The 24148-nt window shown below is 57.1% G+C and overlaps 1 protein-coding gene and 1 long non-coding RNA gene across 5 annotated transcripts in view; one reads left to right on the forward strand and one right to left on the reverse strand.

Moving 5' to 3' along the window:
- Positions 1 to 22551, forward strand: part of KCNN1 (potassium calcium-activated channel subfamily N member 1) — a 26276-nt gene extending 3725 nt beyond the window's left edge. The window contains exons 2-9 of the mRNA XM_014448945.1: positions 4443 to 4925; positions 5711 to 5806; positions 8487 to 8905; positions 11828 to 11969; positions 14150 to 14260; positions 14629 to 14756; positions 19221 to 19290; positions 21979 to 22551. Coding sequence (XP_014304431.1) covers positions 4524 to 4925; positions 5711 to 5806; positions 8487 to 8905; positions 11828 to 11969; positions 14150 to 14260; positions 14629 to 14756; positions 19221 to 19290; positions 21979 to 22227 — 1617 coding nt within the window. The 5' untranslated portion in view covers positions 4443 to 4523 and the 3' untranslated portion in view covers positions 22228 to 22551. The remainder of the gene's footprint in view (positions 1 to 4442; positions 4926 to 5710; positions 5807 to 8486; positions 8906 to 11827; positions 11970 to 14149; positions 14261 to 14628; positions 14757 to 19220; positions 19291 to 21978) is intronic.
- LOC106695228 lies at positions 15664 to 24039 on the reverse strand. Of its 4 annotated transcripts, none has more exons than XR_001346298.2 (4): positions 23538 to 24039; positions 19211 to 19349; positions 18174 to 18339; positions 15664 to 17941 (listed from the first exon to the last, which is right to left on the reverse strand). It is a non-coding gene; the product is annotated as an uncharacterized LOC106695228 (long non-coding RNA). The 4 variants fall into 4 exon arrangements; XR_002827236.1 differs by lacking the exon at positions 18174 to 18339 and adding an exon at positions 21168 to 21268 and having other exon boundaries at positions 23538 to 24036; XR_001346299.2 differs by having other exon boundaries at positions 18174 to 18279; positions 23538 to 24022.
- Between the last annotated feature and the right edge of the window lie 109 nt (positions 24040 to 24148).

The raw sequence follows: 24148 nt of genomic DNA on the forward strand, positions 1-24148 counted from the left end.
GCACCGGGCGGCGGGGGGATATGATGCTCCTGCTGTAGCCGCGGCTGCCGCCACCGCCTTCTCACCCGCCCGCCGCCGTCGGGCCCACCGTCCCGCCGCCGCTTGCCCGACCCCGCCGAGACCCCGGCCCCGGCCCCGGCCCCGTCCTGTGGGTCCTTGTCCGCACGGGACCCTGTCTCCTCCAGCCTCGTCCGCCCGCCTGAGCCGAGCCCCGCAGGTATGGGGTAGGGTGGGCAGGGGTGCCGGGAAGGGAGGCACGTCCGGGAGGGCGACGCGGTTTGGGGCTGGGGACACGGGGAAGGGCATGTGTGTCTGCACTGCCAGGTTGAGTGACGAGTCTCGGACCCCCATCCCGGATGGGGCGGGTGCTGGGTTCTCTTTGGGGGGTGAGTCTCCGAACTCCATAGGTACGGTGGGGGGTGTTCTCAGGGTGGAGGCAGTGACCCGAGACTGACTTGGGAATGGGAGCAAGGAGACCCTCGCTGCTGGCCCCTGGATCCAGCAGGCAGGGGTCAGCACGCCCAGCTCACCTTGGACAGAGGTTGGGGCACCCCGCACAGGGCACGGCCCGCTCTCCTGGAGGGTGGCCCGTAGATGTGAGCGCTGATGGAGATGGAGCCGTGTGGAGGGCGCTGGTGGAGGCAGCCTGGGGAGGGCAGGGCAGGCTAATTGCACCCTGCTGGCTGCTGGCAGGTCCCTGATGGTGGTGATGGGGGGAATGCCTGAGGGACCAGGCAGCCAGCCAGCACCTCACTGCACCGGTGCTGGGCAGTCCATGGGGAGGGAGGGCGAGTGAATCCTGTCCACCCTACAGGGTTAGGGCCCCAGGGTGCTGGGATGGGAGAGGGGTCCCGGGTCGGTCCCCACCCTCCACAGGGACACACAACCCACGACTTGTCCACACATCCCAGAAGGTTCCACCACGTGCTGCTCTGGCCGTGGCTTCTGGAAACAGTGTGGTGGGCATTTTGCCTCACAGGGGGCTCTGCCTTGGGAACCGAGGGGTCCGGGGGCACCTTCTCCTGGTCCATCTGTGAAGGACAGAGCCTGGTGCTGAGCAGCAGCACTGAGGCAGGTGTATCCACGGCCACAAGCTAAGATTGTCCACATGAGATCTGGCCACCCACCCTGATGGGTGGACACCAAGATGCGGCTTCACCGAAGAGGCAGCTGAGGAGGTGACTTCGCCCCGGCTGGGATGCTGGGGGGTCCCTCGGCAGCTACTGCAACCAGCCTGTCCTTTGTAAAAAGGCTCACTGGAGCGCCTTTGGGGTCTGTTGGGTTTCTTTGTCTTCCTTTTCCTGCTGCCTGCCTGCCTGCCTTCTTCAGTCCCTCAAGAGCCCCCCTGAGTGCCCCCTGTCCCCCTGGCTCACAAGGTTCCCCCAGTGTCTTCTGGGATGGCGTGGAAGGGAGCTCTGCTCAACCTCCGACCCTGGCCTCCAGCGAATGGAGGGCTCAAGCTCCAGACACAGTTGACAGTTTGGGCCATTCCAGGATCCCTCAAAACCGAATGCAACCCATAGGGTGTTACTCACCATTTAGGGGCGCTCCTTGGAGAACTTGAGAGACTTCACTAAAAAAAAATCACAGCCTTGAATGGATACCCCAACCTTGCCCAGGGTCTCAGAGGGGCTCTTGGGCCTTTGGGAATCCCTGAGGGTCCTAGGGACCCCAGCTTTAGGTCCAGGTTGCAGTGGGGGCGGGGGAAGTCTACCTGGGAAGGGGAGGGGCCTCTTGTCCCCAGGTCCCTCCGGTCCCACGCAGCCTTTAGGAAAGGACTGCTCTCCTCCTGTGGGTGCTCAGGCAAACCACTTTGTCGTTCTGTTTTCTCGGAGGGCACGGTAGGGCACGGGCACCCATCATGCCTGTGCCCTGAGCTTTGGGGGCCCTCAGGATAGGGCCGGGCTGGCTCCCTCTCCAGATGGTAGCTCATCAAGAGGGAGTCAGGCAGATCTTGCCACCCACCACCCTCCCTCCCCCCAGTTGGCACTGACTTAGTTTCTGCCCTTCCTGGCTGTGTGACCTTGGGCAAGGCACTGACACTCTCTGAGCCTTGTCTCCTGTCTATAAAATGGGGTCAGGGATACCACCTGCCTTGCCGAGTGGCGATGGAGATTAAATGTGATCATTCTGGTAAAGGGCTCAGCCCACAGTAGGCACCAGGGGCATGTTAACATGATGAGATGCCTCCACCCTCTGCTCGCATGGAAGCCCACTCCCCCACTCTCACGCTGCCCAGGGCACCTTAGGACTCAGCTGTCAGGCCACGAGCAGCATGGCCGACAAACGGCTGAATTTGGCCTGTGTATTGGGTGGCTGAGTCACATCCCCAAATTGCATCTTCATTGGTGCATTTCCAAAGGTCGTCTGCGGGCCCCCACCCTCTCCTGGTCCTGTCTGCCAGGCCACCCACCTCTCCTGCCTGTGCCCCCAGAACACCCAGCAAGGATTTGCACTTTCAGGAACGATGGTGAGAGGGGTGCCTGGGGTTTCCTATTCTCCCAGGCAAGGGCAGGGTCTGGGGCTGCTGTGCTGACAAGCTCCCAGACCCGCCTAGCAGCCAAAAGCCCTTAGGGTGGCAGGCAGGAGGAGCGTAGCACCCCAGTGTTTGTGAGACACACACAGAGAGATCAGGGCCAAGGTCAGCCTTATGAACTATGAAGTGCAAAGCTTGCAGAAGGCCAGGCCTTATAAACTGTGATATATTGGGCCCACGTGAGAGGCCAGGCCTTATAAATTGCGGAGTGTCAGGCCACAGGTGGCCACAGCCCGGTTGATGTGATGGGTGGTAGTGGTGAGGGAGGAACATGTTCTAAGACTCATGAGGTCACTCACCGTGGAAGGAATGTTTCTTGCACTTCTGTGTGCTGGTACCAGCATCTGGGGACACACAGTGAGCAGGACATACCCAGTCTGGGGGCACCAGGCAAGGACACAGTGGTCCTGTGATGCATAGGGCTCTGGCGAAGGTCGCCTATGCCCTGCCCAGCAGCATGGCTTATCTCGGCGTGTCCTGACATGACAGTTTCTGCACCTGTCACCCCTTGTCTGTGCCCACAGTCCCTCTCCCAGTCCCCCAGTGCACGCTGGCTTAGCCTTTTCAAAGGGGCCCACACTTGGCACACTGCTGCCAGGCTTGTTGGGAGAATTTCAACCAGGCAGCGTGGTCCAGAATCTACCCTTAAGAAGACAGTCCCATCACAGTATAGTGCCTCAGTTTCCCCATCTATAAAACTGTCCAAATCCCAGGACCCCCTTCTTGGGGATATTTCGAAGATTTAAGAGAAAATTTGTGTGAAATACAGAGACTAGTATGTAACAGACCGGGGGTGGGGAATGTCCGGGGTAGGGAACAGCCTTATACGCTGTGAAGCGCTGGGCCTGCGGGAGACCAGCCCATATAAACTGTGCAGATGGTTAAGAAACATTGGCGGGGTGACCAGCAGGGGGCGTGCAAGGTTTAGAGAGTCGGCTCGGGTGGGTCGGCCAAGTCAGAACCCGGCAGACAGGATCATCGAGGTCCCTGCTGTTGCACATGACGCCCACAATACTGCCCTGTGCTGCGGCAGTATCTGAGGATGTTGGGCAATCAATTGCTCCTCGGCCTGGCGGGGAAACTGAGGCTGGCCCAGGTCACAGGGCCAGGCTGAGCATGGCCCACAGGCCCTACAGATTCAATTCTGGGATCTTCGAGTTAAGTCCCAGGCAGGAGGGAGCTGGGGGTCTCTATCAGCCCCAGCCTCAGTCCCTAATGTTATCCTACCATATCCTGTACCTGCCCACGTGTGTTACGGCCTTGGAACAACTTGATGGGAGGAACTGGGGGCTCAGCAAAGTGAGGTTAAATTGTCCGAGAGCCTGAGGTCAGTGGGAGACCAGCCCCGGTTGGAATCACCTCCCGACTGTGCCCCTGCACAACCTCTGCTCCTCCCAGGAAAACTGCCAGTTCAGTCCCAGGGCATACAGACGTGTTTCCTGGGAATTGGCTGGGTGCTAGGCCTTGTCGAGGTACTTGGAGACCCAGAAAGTCAGTGGGCAAAGGTCAGATAGAGGGTTTTCCAGGCGGAGGGCACAGCACATGTAAAGGCCTGAGGCAGGGCCAAGCTGGCTGGGATAGGTGAGAGGGAGGCCAGTGTTTCTGGAAGAGAGTGATTCTGGGGAGACTGAGAAGGTGAATGGTGTGGAACTCGGACCCCAGAGGCCTCCTGGCCACGGTGGGGAGTTTGGTTTTTATGCAGTGACACTGGGGAGCCACGAGCGGGTTTGAGGGTTCTAGCGGGGGGGGCGGGGGGGAAATAGGTTGACTTGGATGTTTCTAGGATGGCAAACCCATGTGTCAGCTGCTCTGAGTTCATGGCCTCCCAGGTCTCAGAGTGGAGTGGCAGCAGTGGTCCCGGGCCCTCTGATCAGCTGGCATGACCATGTCCCTCATGCCCCTGCAGGTCAGCGTGGGAGCCCCGCTGCTGAGCCATGCCGGGCCCCAGGCAGCCTGCAGCGAGTCCAACCCCGGCACCCACATAGTCATGAACAACCACAGCCACAATGGCTGTGGGGGGCGGCCGCTGGGAGGCGGACTGGGGGCCCTGACCCGAGACCCTCCGGACGCCGAGGCCAGCTGCCCCCTGCAGCCCCCACATAGTTCAGGCCTCCAAGTCGTGGTGGCCAAGAACGAGCTGGGCGGGCTCTCACCCGGCAGCCCCCGAGGGCAGCCCCAGGACCAGGAGGAGGAGGAAGACGATGAGGAGGATGAGGTGGTTGGGCAGAGGGGCTCCAAGAGGCCCCCCAACGTGGGCCACCGCCTGGGCCACCGGCGGGTGCTCTTCGAGAAGCGGAAGCGCCTTAGTGACTACGCCCTCATCTTTGGCATGTTTGGCATCGTTGTCATGGTGACAGAGACGGAGCTGTCCTGGGGGGTCTACACGAAGGTAGGCATGGCCCTTCCCCCTGGCACCTCAGGGAAACCCTACCCAGCACCCCACAGAGGCCCCGCCGGGCACACCTGGCTCCCTGTCATCCCTGGGGAATGGAATCAGGGCACATCGGCCCCAGGAGAGGAGGATGGGGGATACAGGGGACCCTGGAGATGGGAGATGGGGGGCTCCTGGGGATCCTGCTGTGCCCGCTTCCTGGGGTGGCAGGGAGACCGCAGATGGGGGCGGAGACTCCAGTCCATTCCCCCGCTGGCACCAAGGGCCATACCCTGGCTCAAGGTGGGGTAGGGGATGTCCCCCAGGATATGCCTGGGCTGGGGGAGCTCCAGACAAGGCCTGGGTGGAGAGCAGGGAAAGAGCGTCCCCCCGCCCCCCAGCAGTTGGGGCCAGGTTATGAGCCTGGCTGTGGGCCCCTTAGTGCTGCCTTCGAGTGTGTGAGGACAGAGAGAGATCAGGCTGTCCGCCTGTAAACCTGACATGCTGTGCCTGTGCGAGAACAGGCCTGCTAGACCCTGAAGTGCTGTGTCCGTATGAGGCCAGGCCTCATAACCCGTGACATACTGAGCCTACAGGAGGCCCAGCCTTACACCTTCGGAAGTCCTATACCCACAGGAAGCCAGGCCTCACAAACGGTAAAGCACTGACCCATCTTACTCTAAGCCCAGGCCTAAAGAGTGAGGGCAGGAGTGTCACCTTCCGAGTGAAGTGCCCAGGTATGAGGGTCAGAGGGCTGCCCCCGCCCTCAGCATCGTCCTGCTGTCTGCTCTCTCTCTGCCCAGGAGTCCCTGTACTCATTTGCACTCAAATGCCTCATCAGCCTCTCCACAGTCATCCTGCTGGGTCTGGTTATCCTCTACCATGCCCGGGAAATCCAGGTCAGTGCCCGCTGGGCTGGGGTACCCCCTCTCCCTCCACACCAGCCACCTGGAACCCCGCCCCCTAAACATAAGAGGACCCATAGCTTCCTTATAGAAAAGGATCTCTGTGAAGACACACCCTTTCGACCACTCTAAAGTCTCCTAGAACGTGTGTCTGTGTTTTAATTTTTATTGATTATTTGAGAAAGGGTCCGTCAGAGCGCAGGGTGGGAGGTGGGGGTGGGCTAGGGTCTGGCATACACGGCCCATGTGGAGCCCTGGGGTCTTCTGAGGGTTGACAGTGGTGGAAACCAGTGTTATTAGCACCAGGCTCCTTTCGTATTCAATAGGACCCTACATTTAAAAGACTTACCCAGGCCAGGGAGTTTGTTCTTCTGTTGGGGGATTAATCAAAACCAGGCCAGGCTGGAGTCCAGCTCAGGGCATGTCAGGCAGGCGTGCCCACAGAGGGCGGACATCCCCTGGGTCTGGTGCCAGGTCCCAGGGACACCAAAGGTTGTCAGATCTGGCTCCTCACCTCTGGCCTCTGGCCCCTGACAGTCTGGCAGGAAGTGGGTGGAGGAAAATCCTACCGGGGTCGCACCATGTGTAGATGTCTGTGAAGACACCAGGTCGGGCACACGGGAAGGGCCCTGGATGTGCTGAGGGCCGCAGAGAAGGGGCAGGGAGAACTGAGCTGAAAGGAAGCAGTTCTGAGGGTACAGCCATTGGGAACAACAGCCTGGCAGCTCCTCAAACAGTTACTCACAGAGTTAGTTACCAAATGATCCAGCAAATCCACTCCTAGGTATAGATCCAAGAGAAACAAAAACATCCACGCAAAAACTTGCACCCAGATGTTCCCAACAGCCCTCTTCACAATAGCCAGAAAGTGGAAAGAAGTCAGATGTCTATTAACAGGCTTATGGATAAACCAAATGTGGTCTATTCATACAGTGGAGTTGCTATTCATTGTATTATTATTTTGTTGTTGTTAATCCTCACCTAAGGGTATTTTCCCATTGATTTTTTAGAGAGAGTGCAGGGGAGGGGAGAGACAGAGGGAACCATCAGAGTGACAGAGACACATTGATTGGTTGCCTCCCTCACAAGCCCTGACCAGGGCCAGGAATCAAGCCTGCAACTGAGGTACATGCCCTTGACTGGAATCGAACCTGGACCCTTTAGTCCACAGGCCGACGCTCTATCCTCTGAGCCAAACCATCCAGGGCTCATTGTATTATTAATATATTTATATATTATTCATTTATTTACTATTCAACCTTAAAAAGAAAGAAGGACGTTTGCACAGCTGAGTGGCTTCAACAAACAGAAGTTTATTTTCTCACAGTTCTGGAGGCTGCAAATCCAAGATCAGGTGCTGGCAGGACTGGGTCCTGGTGAGGCCTCTCTCCTTGACTTGCAGGCAGCCACTTTCTCACTGTGTCCTCACATGGCCTTTCCCCTGTGCACATGTATTCCTGGTGTCTCTTCCTCTTCTTCTTCTTTTATATTTTAATTCTTACCTGAAGACATGATTTTTTATTGATTTTTAGAGAGAGAGGAAGGGAGAGAGAGAGAAAAACAGCCATCTATGTGAGAGAGAAACATCGATTGGTTGCCTCTCGCACACATCCTGACCGAGGCTTGAACCCGCAACCATCTGGGTACGGGACGATACCCCAAACAACTGAGCCACCTGGCCAGGGCTCTTCCTCTTCTTAGAAGGACACAGTCATATAGTATTATGACCTCATGACCTCATTTAACCTTAATCACCTCTAAAGGCCCTGTCTCCAAATACAGTCCCGTTGAGAGGGCTTCGGCATATGAATTTTGAGGGGACACGATTCAGCCCATAACAATCCACCTTCTGGTCCATCCCCCAAATTCATGCCCTTCTCCCGTGCAAAATGCATTCATTCCATCCCAATAGCCCCCAAAGTCTTAAGCCATTTCAGCATCAAGTCCAGAGTTTCATTTAAATGTCATCTAAGTGAGATCCGGGTGAGGTTAAGGTGAGCTGCTTCTCCAGCAGTGACTCAGACAAGAGCTGGCACAGGCATCGGGCAGGCATTCCTCTTCCAAAGGGGAGAATCCAAAAGAAGCAAAGGGCATGGGTTCTGATCAAGCCCCAGAGCTCGCCAGGCAGATTCCAGGAGAGCTGAGGGCCCCACCTTCCAGACCCCCTGGGGTGGCAGCGTGGCCCCTGGGCCCTGGGGAGGCCTTTGTGTCTGGCTTCTGCGCCTCAGCCTGATGTTTTCGAGGGCCACCCGCACCGTGGGGTGTGCCAGCGTCTATTCCTCCTGATGGCTGAGTAACACTCCTTCCTGTGAATGGACACATTGTGTTCATCCTCCGGTCCTTGGACGGACACTGGGCTGTTTCCACTTCGGCGCTGTCAGCAGTGCAGCTGTGGCTGCGCATGGACGGGCATCTGTTCCAGCGTCTGCTTTCCTTTCTCTTGCGGATCCCACCTAGGACTGGGGTTGCTGGGTCATGGTCACTCCGTGTTTAACTTTTTGTGGGCCACCGGCCCCAGGTTTAGTGTGAAGAGTGGCCAACCCTGGGATGTAAGGCGTTTTGCCGAGGAGGCGTGTTCCCGGTAAAAGTCGAGGGGGAGGGATTTCATCGCGGGTCTTGCTGGGGGGCCGGGATGTGTGTCTGAGGCCCGCCGCTGCCTGTCCGCCCTCCGCAGCTGTTCATGGTGGACAACGGGGCGGACGACTGGCGCATTGCCATGACGTGCGAGCGCGTCCTCCTCATCTCCCTGGAGCTGGCCGTGTGTGCCATCCACCCGGTGCCCGGCCACTACCGCTTCACCTGGACGGCGCGGCTGGCCTTCACGTACGCGCCCGCGGCGGCCGAGGCGGACGTGGACGTGCTGCTGTCCGTGCCCATGTTCCTGCGCCTCTACCTGCTGGGCCGCGTCATGCTGCTGCACAGCAAGATCTTCACGGACGCCTCGTCCCGCAGCATCGGGGCGCTCAACAAGATCACCTTCAACACGCGATTCGTCATGAAGACGCTCATGACCATCTGCCCCGGCACCGTGCTGCTCGTCTTCAGCATCTCCTCCTGGATCATCGCTGCCTGGACCGTGCGCGTCTGCGAGAGGTGTGTCCTGACCCCCAACCCCTAACCCGGTGAGCTCCAGGCCCACCCATGACTTCAATGGTCGCTTCTGTCCCCCTGATCCCAGTGAGCCCCAGGCCCACCCATGACTTCAGTGGCTCAGAGCTCCCTCAGCCGTCGCTTCTGTCCCCCTGATCCCACTGAGCCTCAGGCCCACCCATGATCTCAGGTGCCCAGGGCTTCCCTAGCAATCATGCCTGACCCTGACCCTGACCCTGATGACCCCAGGCCCTCCATGACTTCAGTGACCCAAGGCTCCTCCCGCCAGCTCTTTCATCCCCTTGATCTCCCCTCCCTGCCCCGTCCAGTTCCTGGCCTCAGTGACTGACCATAACCCTGGGACTCCAGCCTTGTGTCCCCAACCACCCCTGACCCACACCCCTCTGCGACCCCAGCACCCTTCCCCCCACTTTCCTCCAGGGGTACTCATGCTCTTTCTCCCAGCCCCTCTACTCTGCGGGCAGCCGGCCTCTGACCTCTGGCCCAGGCAGCGGAGGCAGCAGGAACGGATGCCCGCCCATCTGCCCGTCTCCACCCCAGTGTAACTTGCTCTCCTTCTCCCCTCCGCCTGCCCCGCTGGACTGTAGGGGAAACATGTGAGTCCCAGCCTTGGCCAAGCTGTGTGTGCAGAGCTGCTGCCACCATGCTGCCCATGAGGAATTTAAGATTAGCTGCCGAGAGGGGAGGGAATGGGGAGGGGAGGCAGGGTGGCCAGGCTGGCAGGAGCCCTCGGGGGTGGGGAGAGTCCATCCCTGTGGGGGTGGGGGGTGGGGCAGGTAGGATTGAGTCAGGCTCAGGACAGTGGACAGTGGGAGGCAGGCCATTCTCAGCTTCTGTCCGCTTGGGGTCCTTGGGGGCTTTGTCCAAGGTGAGGGGAGGAAGAAGGGCTGAGCTTTAGCATCTTGTCTGGGCGGCTGACCCAGGGATCTGGAGTCTGGGGTGAAGGAAAACTGGCCCAGCCTTTAGGACCCCTACTTGGGCTTTGTTCTCAGCCGTCCTGGAGGATGGCAGGCCATCAACCCAAGTTACAGATGGGGAAACGGAGGCTCTCAGGGCAGAGGGACATTTCTAAGAGCCTGTTTCTGGTTGTCTCCCAACCCCCGGGGATGCAGGGAGGGAGGGGCTCTGCTGGGCCTCTCAGGGCAGAGGGACACCTTGTCCGGGAGGGGTCTCTCCTGCCTCGTGCCTGGTTGCGGAAGGCTCTGCAGGGGTCTGTTAGGTGGAGCTATGATTGGGCTTCCTGGGGGAGGGGTCCCTGGGCTGGACTTGCCCCCAGGACCTCAGTCCTCAGTCTTCAAGCCCCCCTCCTTGTCATCAAGGCTTACCATTTGGGGGTCACACGGGGCCTCCTTGGACCCTGATAGGCCCCAATGTCAGTTCCCACAGCCCGTTCCCCACCCTTCAGGGCAGGCTCAGGATCAAGGTCTGGGGAATGAGAGAGGGGCATCCCTCAGGCATCCCTGAGGTCCAGGCTGGATCATTCCAGGGGTGCCCAGGTGGGGGTGGGGAATGGGGCAGGGTGGGGGGCAGCCAATCCTAAATTCTGAGCCCATATTGCTGCTTGAAACCCCCTCGCCTGCCTCCCTCTGCCCCGCAGCTCGGTCCCACCCCTACCTCACCTCCTGCATGCCCCCCTCCCTGGTCCTGGGGGTTCTGCAGCACCCACCATGGCTGGAGAGCCCCCTCCTGCCTCCTGAGTTGAGGGTGCTGGTGTCCCCAGAGTTGGAAGCTGAGACAGCTTGGGGTTCAGGTACCTCAGTGAAAGAGGGGGTCAGTTTCTGTTCCCTGCACCCAGCAAGCAGCATGGGAGCCCCCCAGTGGGGCGGAGACTCCCAAACACCAGACCTGCTGTGACAGCCTCCATCCCTCCCGCTCCCACTGGGGCTTCCCTTCCATCTCCTCCCCACCTTGAACCCCGGGCCCCAGCCCCTGCCCACCGCAGTGAGGGGCCCACCTCCTTGTGCCACCGTGGTTGGCCTCTTACCTTGAACCCTTTCAGTGGGGGTCTTCGCCCGCTGGTGGGGGTTTCAGATGGCCTGAGGCCTGCTGAGGAGGGGTTAGTTGGAAAGGGCTCCCCCAAGCTGCAGGGGCCTTGCAGGCTGGGGGCTGGCCTAGAGCAGAACCTTGAGCTGCCCCCTGACCCAGAGAACCAGCCCCTCGGCCCCCAGCCTGGGCTGACACAGGTGGAACCTGTTCATAGTCTGTGTGGCCAGGGTCCCAGGCCAGGCTGTGATGGAGACAAAGCAGTGTGCTTTGCAAGGCCTTGGGGCCTGTGCCCCCCCCCCCCCACACACACACATCAAAAGTTTAGCCCCAGGCCTCTCCCCAGGGCTAAGTATGCTGTCCCCTCTCTCCTTACCCCAGGTCAACCCAGGCCTGGGGTTGGGGTGACTGGTGCTGCCTTCCACATATCCCTCTTCACCCAAGTCCTGGAGCATGATTCTTCAACCCCCCATCTCCCCAACAGACCCCTCCCTCAGGGCCTGGCTGGCTAGGGAAGTTCTTCCTGGTGTCTGATGTGAATCCTCCCCTCCACTCCCTGCTGCTTCTGGTGCCCATGGCCACCCGTGTCCGCGCCTGTCTGTATGTCTGTCTATGGGAAAGGTATCCGGCGGACATGCGTGGACCCATGTGGACGTACCCTCACCTGGACCCTCTCTGCTCCGTGACCAGGGCTGGAGCAGCAGCTTTGGGGTCGGTGAAAGGAGGAGGGTGAAAGGGAGCCCGGGAGGAGGATTTGGGTGCCCTCTGTCCCGGAAGCACCCCCCTCCCCCCGCCTGCAAACAGGCCTTTATCATGGGAGCCCTCGGAGTGACGGGCTCCCTGATTCAAGGCACTGCCCCAGGGGGTGTGGTGAAGGAGGAGGGACCAGTCGGGCTGACCAGCCCTCCCTACTCTCCCCAGGTACCACGATAAACAGGAAGTGACCAGCAACTTCCTGGGGGCCATGTGGCTCATCTCCATCACCTTCCTCTCCATTGGCTACGGAGACATGGTGCCGCACACGTACTGCGGGAAAGGCGTGTGCCTGCTCACCGGCATCATGGTAAGGCCGGGCCCTTGCGCGCGCACACACACACACACACACACACACACACACACACCGACAGGGAGGTCACCGTCACAAGCTGTACCACACAGACAGGCGTTTGTTCTTGCAAACACATGACGCCATCCCCACCACCATTTCCTGTCCTCCTGCAGGAGGAAGGGCCGTCACAGAGGCTCCGAACGCACTGTCCCCACTTGTCACCATCTCTTGAAACCTGAAGCCCAGTTGCTCTGTTCCTCTTCACTTCTCACTCCCTCTTGTCTGGACGCCGCTGCTGGGGGTCGGCTTCCTCCTGCCTCCCCACCAGGCCGCCCTCCTGGCTGAGCTGAGCGGCCCCTCCCTTGTGAAACGGCATCGTGCACTTTGCTTATGTTATTTTGTGGCAGTGGAAGGGGGGTAAGTTAAAGCTCAGCCAATCCCTCCCCCTCTCCCAGCAAATGAACTTTCTAAATAAACAAACAAAACACTCAGTGTAAATCCAGAAAACCCTCAGTGAAATGGAAAAGCCGTGTTCTCTTCTCTGGGATGCGGCTCCTTCCAGAAAACCAGGTTCATGTCCAACCTACAGCTCACTCCCAGCCCTCGCCCCCAGCACACACACACACACACACACACACATGCGCGCGCGCGCACACGCACACATACACACACGCACACACACATACACACACACGTGCACACACACACACACACACAGGTCATGCTTGGGTCCCTTTAGCTACTCTGTTAGCTCTCTCCTGCTCCATCTGTGCCCAGCGCGCCCCCTCCCGGTCACTGCTCACACGCTCATCCCCGTCCGTCTCACCAACCACGTGCTTCCCTATTCTTGAACTTCAAGGTCTCCCAGCGGGGCTGCCTCTGAGCCCAGGTGTTTTGCTCAGCGTGGCAGCTGTGCTGTTGTGCAGAGTGGTCCTCTGTTCTCTTCCTTGCCGTGTAGTCCGCCACGTGCAGGTCCGAGCCTGTTACTTTGCCCCTAATCACAGGGCTTTTCCTGAGAACAGGCTCGTGGGTCCTCCCAACGCCCTTGCCCTGACCAGGAACCCTCATCAGGGTTTCCTTGGAGGGTACGTTGGTGCCCACCTCACCAAGCCGGGCATGTTGGCCCAACCAGGAGAGTTTGACAGTGTCCCTGGCCCTTGTCCACTCCTCCCCATAAGTGTTTCCTTCCACCCCTGAGAAAAATTGAACTAGTGCCAGCCACACCCCCAGCCCCAGCCCTCAGGGCCCAAGCCGGGGTTTCTCCCTCCTCCACCCTGTACTCAGCAGCTGCAGGAGGAAGCAGCTGGCCGGTGAAGCACCAGGGACAGCCTCCAGCGCAGGCAGAGAACCAACTTCTGGCTCCATCACCAGCTCCTGCCACCTACTTCCTGGTCACTTCTGAGGCTGATGACACCTGCTGAGTGTCCTAGGCTCCCTGGACCCCACTTCTCAGTGGCAGAACCTCCCCTCTCCCCCACTTCCTTCCTCCTGTGTTGCCTTTTGCTGCCCCTCCCTTACCTGCCCTTCCCTCCTCGGCGCCTCGCTCCTGCCCCCTGTCCCTCCCGGCAGCCCCCAGTGACCTCCTTTCCAGGCTGGGCTGCCACTAAGGGCACCCTGAGGGGAGTGGTGGCACCCACCAGGGAACCACATGAGGAGGCACCCTTCCCCCTTCCCCGCCTGCTGGGACCTGTGCATTGCCTCTTCCTTCTGCAGATGCCCCACTGTGGGCAGCTGGCTGGCCCTCCCCTGACACTTCCCTTCTCGCTGTCAGCTGATCCTCGTTACCGTTCAATAACCTGTTAGCCCAGTCTCTGTCCCCAATACCCAGACCCAAAGCCCTGGCAGATTCTAAATCCTCCCACTTCCATGGTCATCGGCCCCAAACTTGCCTGCAGATCCTGCTGTTCCTCGTCCCTTTCTTATCTCCGAGCCTCAGTTTCCCGCTCTGCCCAACGGAGATAAGAATGGAGTCGTTGGGATAAAATGAGCTGATCTGTGGGACACGCTCCCCTGACATTTGACGGAGAAAGCACATGGGGTCGGGAGTCAGTGAACTCTGTGCCAACACTGCAGGCGTGAAGGGTAAAGTCAAAGGTGGGATCAGGACAGGCTTCCTGGAGGAGGGAGCGTGTCCTGCTTTGGCCCGGGATCCACATAAAGCAGGATGTTGATGTGCTCCCACCCTCCTCACGCAGGGGGCGGGCTGTACAGCGCTCGTGGTGGCTGTGGTGGCCCGGAAACTGGAGCTCACCAAGGCAGAGAAACACGTGCACAACTTCATGATGGACACACAGCTCACCAAGCGGGTAAGGGTGCCAGCCCCGCTCACGGCCGCCTCTGCTCCTGACCATCAAGGGCAGACCCTCCCCGCCTTCTGCCCATTGTAGGCGCACCCATGTGCCCACAGGTCACCACCCTGCCCTATGCATGCCCACACCGCACTGGGCTCTGCCATGTGTGCGAACGCCCATGAGCTGTGCACAGAGACGTGGTGAAGGCCACGGGTGTCCACCTGTGTGCCCAGCCACAGCCCCGCCTGGGCCAGGCAGTGAGAGGCAGGAATGATGGGACCAGGCAGCCAAGTGCAACTTACCAGCTGACCTTGGCAGGTTGACCTCACTGTGCCTCGGTTTCCCCAGTGTGAAATGGGAAACTGCTCTTTCTCTGGCCCCAGGTGAAAAATGCCGCTGCTAACGTTCTCAGGGAGACGTGGCTCATCTACAAACACACCAGGCTGGTGAAGAAGCCAGACTACGCCCGGGTTCGGAAACACCAGCGTAAGTTCCTCCAAGCCATCCATCAGTAAGTCCAGCACCTTTCCCACTCACGTTTCTGTGTCCGCCTGGGGCGGAGGCAGCGTGACACCCCCCACGGGAAGAGGCCGAGGGCCAGGCCAGACAGCCCAGCCTGGCCTCATCACGGCCCTCCTATGCTAGGTGGTCAGTTGTTTGGGGCCAGCAGCTTCTGTTGGATGGGGTAGTGGGGATGGCCAGAGGGAGATATGTGATGGGCCCAGCATTCGTCCAGGGAAATCACCTTTGATAAGGCATGCAGTCCATCCAACATAAATGGCAAGAAGCATATTTTATTCCCTGGAATAGCCCAAATGAATTTACCCCTTAAGACACTGAAGCAGTGTCCCCTTTTGCTTTGGCTAGCAGGAAGCTCAGAACCTGTGGCCTGATCTATAAGCTCGTGTGGAATAATTAGAAATTACTTAATTTCCTCTTTTGTCCCTTTGTCCTGAGAATTACTTATTCAAGTAGTTCTCATCCTTGGCTGCTCGTTGGAGTCACTCAACTGGCTTCTAAAAATCCTCCAGGCCACACCCCACACCAGTTACACTACAGTCTGGGATTAGCCTGGGTTTAAGCTTAAGTTCCTCAGGTGAGTCCAATGTGCAGCCAGAGTTGGCAACCTTTCCTGTAACGGGCCGGATAGTAAATATTCCCCGCGTCGTGGACCAGATCATCTGTCTCTGCTCTGCTCTGCTGTTGTGACAGGAAGGCAGTGGAGATGAATGGGTGTGTCTGTGCTACAGGTTATTTTCCGAACAGGCATCTGCCAGGCTTGGCTCACAGGATATGAAATCTCACAGGATATGAAATGCCAGTTACTGTCCACTAAAGATATCATATGAGCTGCATCTATAATTTCAAATTTCTTAGTAGCCACATTTTTTTTAAAAAGCAAAAGGAAGCAAGTAAAATAAAATTAATATATTTATTTAGTGTATCCAAATTATTATTTTAACATGTGATTAAGGTTTAAAAAATCATTGAGATACTTTATAAAGTTTTTTGTACTAAATCTTCAAAGTCCATTGCATATTTTACACTTACAGCTTGTTTTTATTCGGACTGACCACACTTCAAGTGCCACATATAGGATGCATGAGACAGCACCCTGTCGAGAATTTAAACAGCTCCGAATTCTGTGGGGTTGAGTCACGTGGCACCTGATTTTTTTAAAGAGTAAAAACATGTTCTTAGGCACTTTTCAGAATGAGCCTCTCTGAAGAGAGTTCCCGAGTCTCAGATCACGAGAAAACCCATTCACAAGTGGCTTCTCCTCGGTGCCCGAGAAGGCTCCTGCCCCCAGAACTCGCAGGCCAGACTCAGGGGCTGATGAGTTAGAGTGAGATGAACAGGGTTAGGGTCTGAGCTAGTGCAGCAGGAAGGCAACCGACTCAACCATAACCAAGAGGCCGCACAGGGAACACCAGTGTGAGCGGTGGGATGGGGATGTGGATAGAGCAGGGAGCCCAGGTGCGGCTGGGGCAGCCCAGAGCCTGGGCGTCCAGAGGTAAAGGAGAGTGACCACTTCCCAGGGAGAGACCAGGCCATGGGAGAAGAGGCTCGCCAGCTGGGCTTTAATTGTTTAATTCTGTTCAATCATGTTTACCTCTTTTTTAGAAACAGCTTTATTGGGGTATAATTGACATAGTCAACTGCACCTACTGAAAGTGTACAGTTCGATGAGTGTGAACATATATTCACACCCATGAAACGATCATCACAGTGAAGATAATGAACAGATCCATCCCCCCAAAAGTTTTCTTATGCCGCTTTCCATCCTTGTCTTTTAACTGGAGAGTTTAGTTCATTTACATGTATTGTGTTTGCTGTTATAACTGGGTTGCTTCCTAATGATAATGATCCCCACTGCCCAGGACTTCGGGAGGTCTAAATGAGATGATTCGCAGAAATGCCTGGCAGGGTCCCCAGCACAGAGCAACCTCTTGGTAGCACAGAGCGTCCACCTCACCCCCAGCCCCTGCTCTCTGCCTCTGCTTCCACCACCATCTGAACACGCGGGAGAGGAGCTGGTATCCATTGACTTCACTGTGCCCAGGCGTTAGTCCTGCCTCCTCACAAGACTTTGAGACCCTTGAGGACAGGGACCTCTCCTTGCTGACTCTCCCATAGTTGTTAGCTGACCACTGGTTCCCAATCCGGTCTCTCCCACCGAACAGTGGGGCCTGGGCAGGTGACGACACTGCTCCAAGTATCTTATGTGTAAAGCGGAGATGACGGTGATGTGCCTCTCTCCCAGGAGTGTGATGCAGATCGAACACAGTCCGGATGACCGATGACTCACCTGGGCCAGACTGACACACAGTGCTTTCTAAATATAGGAACTGGATTGTGGTTACTTCCGCCCTCGATCTGGTCGTTTTGTCATTCCACAAGCATTTCCTGCACCAGCCGGTGTGGGGGTCACTAGACGAGGCCCCGCCCTGGATCTTGCCCTGTGGGATGTTCCAGAAAGTTCTTTGGGGAAAGCAGGGGTATGAGAACTGAGGAGAGCCAGGTCTTGGGAGAAGGCACCTGCTCTGTGAATGGTCTGTGACCATTTGTTCTAGGGCAGGACTGTTGCACTCACCTTTAGATCTCCCTGCACCCCCACCCCCCACCAAAAATAGTAGCCCTGTAAGAACAGATGATGAAGTCAAGCAAGTGTGCACTAGGGCCTGAGGGTGGATAAGATCTGAGTCGGAAACTGAGAGGCAGGCTGCATACCAAGGAGTGCCCACAGCTTGAGGAAGGCAAGGCGGTGGGCTCAGGCACACACCAGGGAAACGAGGTCTGCTCTGCACACAGGAGGCAGCCGGGGCACGTCCTCGAGCTGGAGAGGCCCCCGGAGGGAGCGCTGTGTGCAAAGCCAGAGGAAAGGAAGAGGTGGTCTTGGAGAAGATGGGGTGGGGAGTGTGCGTGTCTCCTTGGCTGTAATAAGTGGGTGGTTTGAAGCAGCAGAATTTATGATCACTGTCCTGGAGGCCAGAAGACCAAAATCCAGGTGTCAGCAGGGCTGTGTTCCCTCTGAAGGTGCCAGGGAGGATCTGTTCCAGGGCTCTCTCCTAGCTTCTGGCAGCATCCGGCACTCTTAGCTGACAGATGCATCGCTCCAATGGTCATTTTCATGTGCTGTTCTTCCTGCGTCTTCATATTGTCCTCCATCTGTGCGTGTCTGTGTACAGACTCCACCTTTTGTATAAAGACACCAATCATATTGGGTTAGGGTTCCCCCAGTGACTTATCTTAACCTGGTGAAACAAGGTCACATACTGAGGTCTTAGGGGTTAGGACTTCAATATATCTTGTGTGGGGAACACCATTCAACCCATATGACAGAAAGGTTATAGAGAAGCCAAGAATGACTCCCCAGGGAAGGCACATCAGGGCTCCTCAGCAGCCTTCTGGGGCCATCTGTATTCACCTCCGTTTCTCCAGACTGAGGGCTGGGTCTTGGGGGCCCCGGCAGTATTCAGCATGGTGGGCCCCGAGGGGCCTCCCCAGGCATCCATCGCATGTGGGCACACAGGCTGCGTTTGAACCAGTGAAGAAGAGAGTCTTACCTGGAACCACTTCCCTGGCCAGGTTAACTACAGAGGCATGGAGAGGAAGGGTGAGGACACACAGGCCCATGCCCCACGCCTTGGGCAGCTGTTGGAGGCCAAGGGCGTAGAGGCTGACCAGATCCTGCCAGGGTGTTACCAGCCATTGGCTTTGCCGCTATGAGCCTCAGTTTCCCCCTTAGGAAACATCATGGGTATAGTTTCCTGGACTAAAAGTCACCTCTAGGGCCAGGTGCCTGGCACAGGTTGGCAGACAGCAGAGTTGCAGAGCGAGGGCAGCTGCATTTGTCCTGGCCAGGGCTGGGGGGATACTGCTCAAGGGAGGGGGCAGAGGACAGATGCATCTCTGAGGGGCTGGCACTGCCCTCTCAGAAGCTGAGCCCCTCTGCAGAGCAAGGGCAACAGCCCCTCGGGTCCAGGGGTCAGCATGTGGGAGGATGGCAGCATTGGGCATGAGCTGCCCAGCAAGTGCTGAGATTAAAATTGCCCTGTGATTTCTCTCTGCTCCACCGGGTCCTGCCAGAGCTCAGAAGTAAGTCTCTCCCTGAGGGTCAGGGGTGCATGGTGGTCATGGGTCAGGGTGCATCCCCGGGGCAGCTCCTGGAGGCGGCCAGGGCTTGTGTCCACCCTGCAGACCAGTGCAGGCTTTACCGAAACATCCGGACTCGGGCCCTGTGGACATAGCCAGACGGTGGTCACTTGGGTGGTGGCTGAGCTGCCTCCCAGGCCCTGCTGCCCCCTACATGTGGGGAGGGAGTGGGCTGCAGGGGGCCAGGCCCCAACCCCCACCTCATCTCCCCACTGCATGTCCCACAGGGCAACCCTGGGTGGGGCAAGTGCATGAAGGACTCCCCCTTCCCCCCAACAATGCATCCTCCACACAACCCCACCCACCCACCTGTCCTCAGGCTCCGGAGTGTGAAGATTGAGCAGGGAAAGCTGAACGACCAGGCCAACACACTCGCAGAGCTGGCCAAGGTGAGCAAGGTGGGGCCAGGTGGGATGGCTCCCTGGGCCGGTCTGGGCTGGTTGGGTCACTGGGGAGAAAAGGGATCATTTCAGTAAAGGACAGGGCACAGCTCCTGCTGAGGGAGGGACAGCACCGGGGTTCTCAGGGCAGGCAGGTGACACCAGCAAGGGAAGCAGGGCGGCAAGAGCCACCAGGGAACACCAGCCCTGTCTGCAAGGGTCCATCGTGACCAGAAGCTCGACTGTGAGAGGAACTCCGGGAATCTACATCTGTAAAAGTTATTTTTAACATCGGCAGTAGTTTCATTTTTAAACAATGTACTTTTATTGATTTCAGAAAGGAAGGGAGAGGGAGAGAGATAGAAACATCAATGATGAGAGAGAATCATGGATCGGCTGCCTCCTGCATGCCCCCTACTGGGATCGAGCCCGCAACCTGGGCATGTGCCCTGACTGGGAATTGAACTGTGACTTCCTGGTTCATAGGTTGATGCTCAACCACTGAGCCAAACTGGCTGGGCTAGTGTTATTTTTTTAAAAATTAATATCTAAGAAAATAGTATATATGGGCAAAATTGATGATGTGGTACTTTTGCTGTGGATATAAATTCAAATAATAGCACCAACAGAAAGCTCAACACCTTTTAGGAAATTAAAGTTGATTCCACAAGCTCAGTAAGATCAGTTTGTGTCATAAATGGATCTATTTGTTGGTTCAAACATCAAGTCCTACCCTCTTTCCTGCTTTTCTCTTAGAATGTTTTCACACGATTCAGAACTTGCTCCTGACAATGTTGCATACTTCATAAGTAGTTCATGTGTGAGCTTCGCCTATTGGTCCCACTCCCTAGTCAATTATCAGTTAGAAGCTACTTTAATGTTATCTTTAGAAAATGTTAAGCCCTATTCTATTTCACTTCTTATACCCAGCTCATTGTGGACTCGCTCTCTTCCTCATTTCAAGAGCTTGCAAATTGATTTAATATTAACCTACATAAAATTAACTTGAAAGGGAACATTACAGAGGAAAAAAATTCTAGAACCCTGAAGAAATAATTCAGCCCGGCTGGTGTGGCTCAGTGAGTGGTTGAGCGTCAACCTATGAGCAGGAGGTCATGGTTGCATTCCCGTCGAGCACCGGTGGCAAGCTTGATCCCCAGTAGGGGATGTGCAGGAGGCAGCAGATCGATGATTCTCATCATTGGTGTTTCTGTCTCTCTCTCCCTCTCCCTTCCTCGCTCTGAAATCAATAAAAACATGATTTAAAAATAAATCAATCAATTGCTAGTAGAAACTAGAACATAACCCTAAGAATATAAAAATCATTGGCCAACTAATTTGATGTCATATGAGATTACAGCTATAAATATAACATGCCTTGGAAAAACTCAGATACTAGGAATTATAATTTGAATTATCCATATTACACTTCTTTAGCACAAATTATTGAAATTTTAATTTTTAAATTATATAAACCTTGTCATCATGGTGGTATACTCTCAAAATACATTGTACAAAAGCTTCTTTGAATTCAGTCTTTAATTAGATTGGATTATATGGGTTTCTAATTTTTTTTAATTAAACAAGGTTAAAATGTTTTCCAATCAAATTTTTCTGCTTGCCTTTCCAAGGTTGCTAATTTAATTGGTATTTCTCTGGCAAAAATAAAATATATGGGGTGGCCCATAAAAGTGTATACACACTTTACAGCTAATAGCTCAATGGTGTTTCTTTCTTGTCAGATTTAACCCATTGGAATTAATTATTCAAAGTGTGTATACATTTTTGGGGACATCCTGTATATCCTAAATTTAAAACAATTTTTTTTTAAATCTCAGAGAGGGCCAAAATGAACCACCCCAGTGTTGGATGCCTCCAGATATTACCGTCTGACCCTGGGGACTGTGGTTCCTGAGGCAGGCTGGGGTGAAGGTCAGTGGCCCTAGGAGGGGCTCCGAGGGGTTTGTCCTCCCCCAGGGGGGTCAGCCTGCTGGGAACAGAAGAAAGGGTGGAGGGCACGGAGGAGGGCAAAGGTGTGGAGTGGCTGGGAGAGTCTGCAGGTGTGTAATCGGCGCCTCATCCTATTTCTCTCCCGCGGAGCGAGGGGTTGGGGGTGCTTTCCCCCCTCAAGTCTGTCCTCCCCTCCAAAACCTAGGAGGGGCCGAGGACTCCGGTTCCGCCTGCGGGTCTGGTCACCGAGAGCTGGGGTGAGAGAAGCAGGGCGATGTTGTAGCGCCACCTGGTGGCGAGAGTGGGTCCTTCTGAACAGTAGAACTGGCCCGTGCTGGCTGCCCTGTGGGGAGGAGTAAAGATGGTGGGGACACCTGTCGCCCATCAAACAGCGATTATGGCTGCCGTGTTCCTGGGTCTGTGATTGGGTCAGACCCTCTGGATACCCACCTCCCTCCAGACCCCTATGCAACCCCTAGTCTAATGTATGTGTTATGTGGCCAGTTCAATCCCTCAGGGCAGCTCTAGTCACATCCACCCTCCCCAGTTCAGCCCTTGGCCTTTCCCAGGCCTGCTGGCCCCAGCTTGTCATCTAACTTGTCTGTCCCTCACCTATTCTCCCACCATTTCCTGGGATCTAGCAGGAGACCTGCAGGGCTGGGGGTGTCCTCACAGTTGCAACTGTCTGTGTGTGTGTCTGTCACTTCTGTCTCACTCAGCCTCTTCTCCCGCCTCTGTCTCTCACAGACGCAGAATGCCATGTACGACCTCATGTCCGAGCTGCACGCCCAGCACGAGGACCTCGAGGCCCGCCTGGCTGCCCTCGAAAGCCGCCTGGATGCGCTGGGCACCTCCCTGCAGGCCTTGCCTAGCCTCATCACCCAAGCCATACACCCACTTCCCCCACCCTTGCCTCCCCAGCCTGGCGCCCCAGACCAGGCAGCCCAGAGCTCCCCCTGCCGGTGGCCACCCGTGGCCCCTTCAGACTGCGGGTGATGGCCATGCCCACCACCGGACCCCACAATCTTGGCCATTGTGTGGCCGCCACCTCCACACCATCCAGGAAGGCCGGTCTAGTTGTGCCTCTTGGAGTACAAGGAGCCAGAGCTGAATTGGGCTGAGTGGCCAGGGGCCCGTCCCACCCAGACTGTCCGGACAGGGGTGGCTGCTGCCTGCTTTCTCCCTGAGTGGAGCTTAGGGAGCCCAGGGCTTCCTCTGGTTCCCTGGCCCCCTAACTCTCCCCAGGCCCCCGGCGGGCTCAGAACAGCAGGGAGAGGGGTCCTTGCCACTTCTTAATAAAGCAGGACCCATCCAGTTGCCGCCTGTCGTGTGTAGCTGGGGGACACTCGTCGTCACAATATGGGAGGTGGACACCTTGCCTGGGGTCCCAGAATGGATATGGGGGTTAAGGTGAGCCAATCTCCATCATCTTCCGAGCCTGGTAGCCTCCTGAGCCCGAGCCTGAGGACAGCTGCGCCCATCCCCCCTGGCACTGGTAGAGGGGCCTGCCGAGGATGTGGGCCCGCCCCCACAGGAGGCACTGGAGTCAGGCATCCTTCCCTCTGACCAGCTGGCTTTGCTGGAGCACCCACTGTGGGCCGGGTGCCAAGAAGCACAGTCCAATAAGGGAGCTGACACGGGTGAGGAGGGCTATTCAGTCTTCATTGGACATGTATTGAGCACCTGCTGTATACAGGGAATGTGAGGTAAATGATCACACTGACTCTACCAGAACCTGACCAGGGTGGGATAGGGAAACTGAGACTCAGAGAAGGGAAGCCACCTGCCTGGGGCTACAAAGTGAGGAGTGGTGAGCCAGGGCTCACACTTGGGGACCCACTGGCCACCATGAAGAACCCAGACTTGGGGGAGGACACTTTGTGGGGGGCTGGTGTGAGCTGGGGAAGGTGTGGTGCAATGTGGGGTTAAAGTGGCCCATTTGGGGTGGGCGGGAAGGGAAGGTTCTGGACACAAGTAGAATCAGAACCATCCCTCCAGGCCTTGGGCTCAGGGTCCTGGGGTCAGGTAGGGGGCAGCAGGCACTAGACAGATGCTGGGCCCTGATGGGGGTGGAGAGGGAAACCCTGGCCCCTGCGGAGGCTAATCTGGGCCCAGCAGACAGCCCAGGCCCTGGCAGCCTCCGATAAGCCATTGGCACCTGGCTGGGGGAGATAGGTTGGTGCAAGAGAGAAGGGTGTGGAGAGGTGCCAGTGGGCTGCTGTCAGACCTGGGTTCGAGTTCACCACTCTGCCGGCCCTGGGTACCTCTGGCAGTGGCTGCCCCTCTGGGGGCCTCTGTTTCCTTACCTGTGAAATCCAGTGAGGAGAAAAGGGTGCCCATCCTTGGGTGCAGCCAGTCTGATGGAGGAGCCACAGTGACACCTGGCAGTCACAAACACAGAGATCAGAGCCATAAAGAAGTAAACACGGCCAGAGCATGACTAGGGGACTGGGAGGTGGATCTGGGGAGGGCGTTCCTAGCAACAGAACAGCCAGTGCAAAGGCCAGGAGGCAAGACCTGAGCTTGGTGTGTGTGGGGGGGGACAACCAGTAGGTGACAGGGGCGGGAGGAGGTGCCAGGGGGCTGGGGCAGCACCCAGGGCCAAAGGTGCCAGGTGGGGGACCCGTGAGACCACAAGGCACAGCTCGGGGCTGCCCCCACACATCCGCCCCCGCCCCGCCCGCCTCTGACTCATCAGCGCCGACCCTACAAAAACAGGGCCCGCCCCGCGCTGGGGGGTGGCAGAGTCAACAACACGGGCACACGGGCAGCACGTCCCGGCGGGCCCGGGTGCGTCACGGGGCGGGCGGGGAGAACCAGGAAGTCAGCCCGGGGCCCAGGGAGTCTGCACAAGTTGGCAGAAGCGGGAGGAAGCGCCGCGTTAGCCCCGGGCGGCAGGGACCAGGCTGAGACCCGA

The sequence above is a fragment of the Myotis lucifugus genome, unplaced genomic scaffold, assembly GCF_000147115.1.
Source record: "Myotis lucifugus unplaced genomic scaffold, Myoluc2.0 scaffold_963, whole genome shotgun sequence".
NCBI classification, from domain to species: Eukaryota; Metazoa; Chordata; class Mammalia; order Chiroptera; family Vespertilionidae; genus Myotis; species Myotis lucifugus.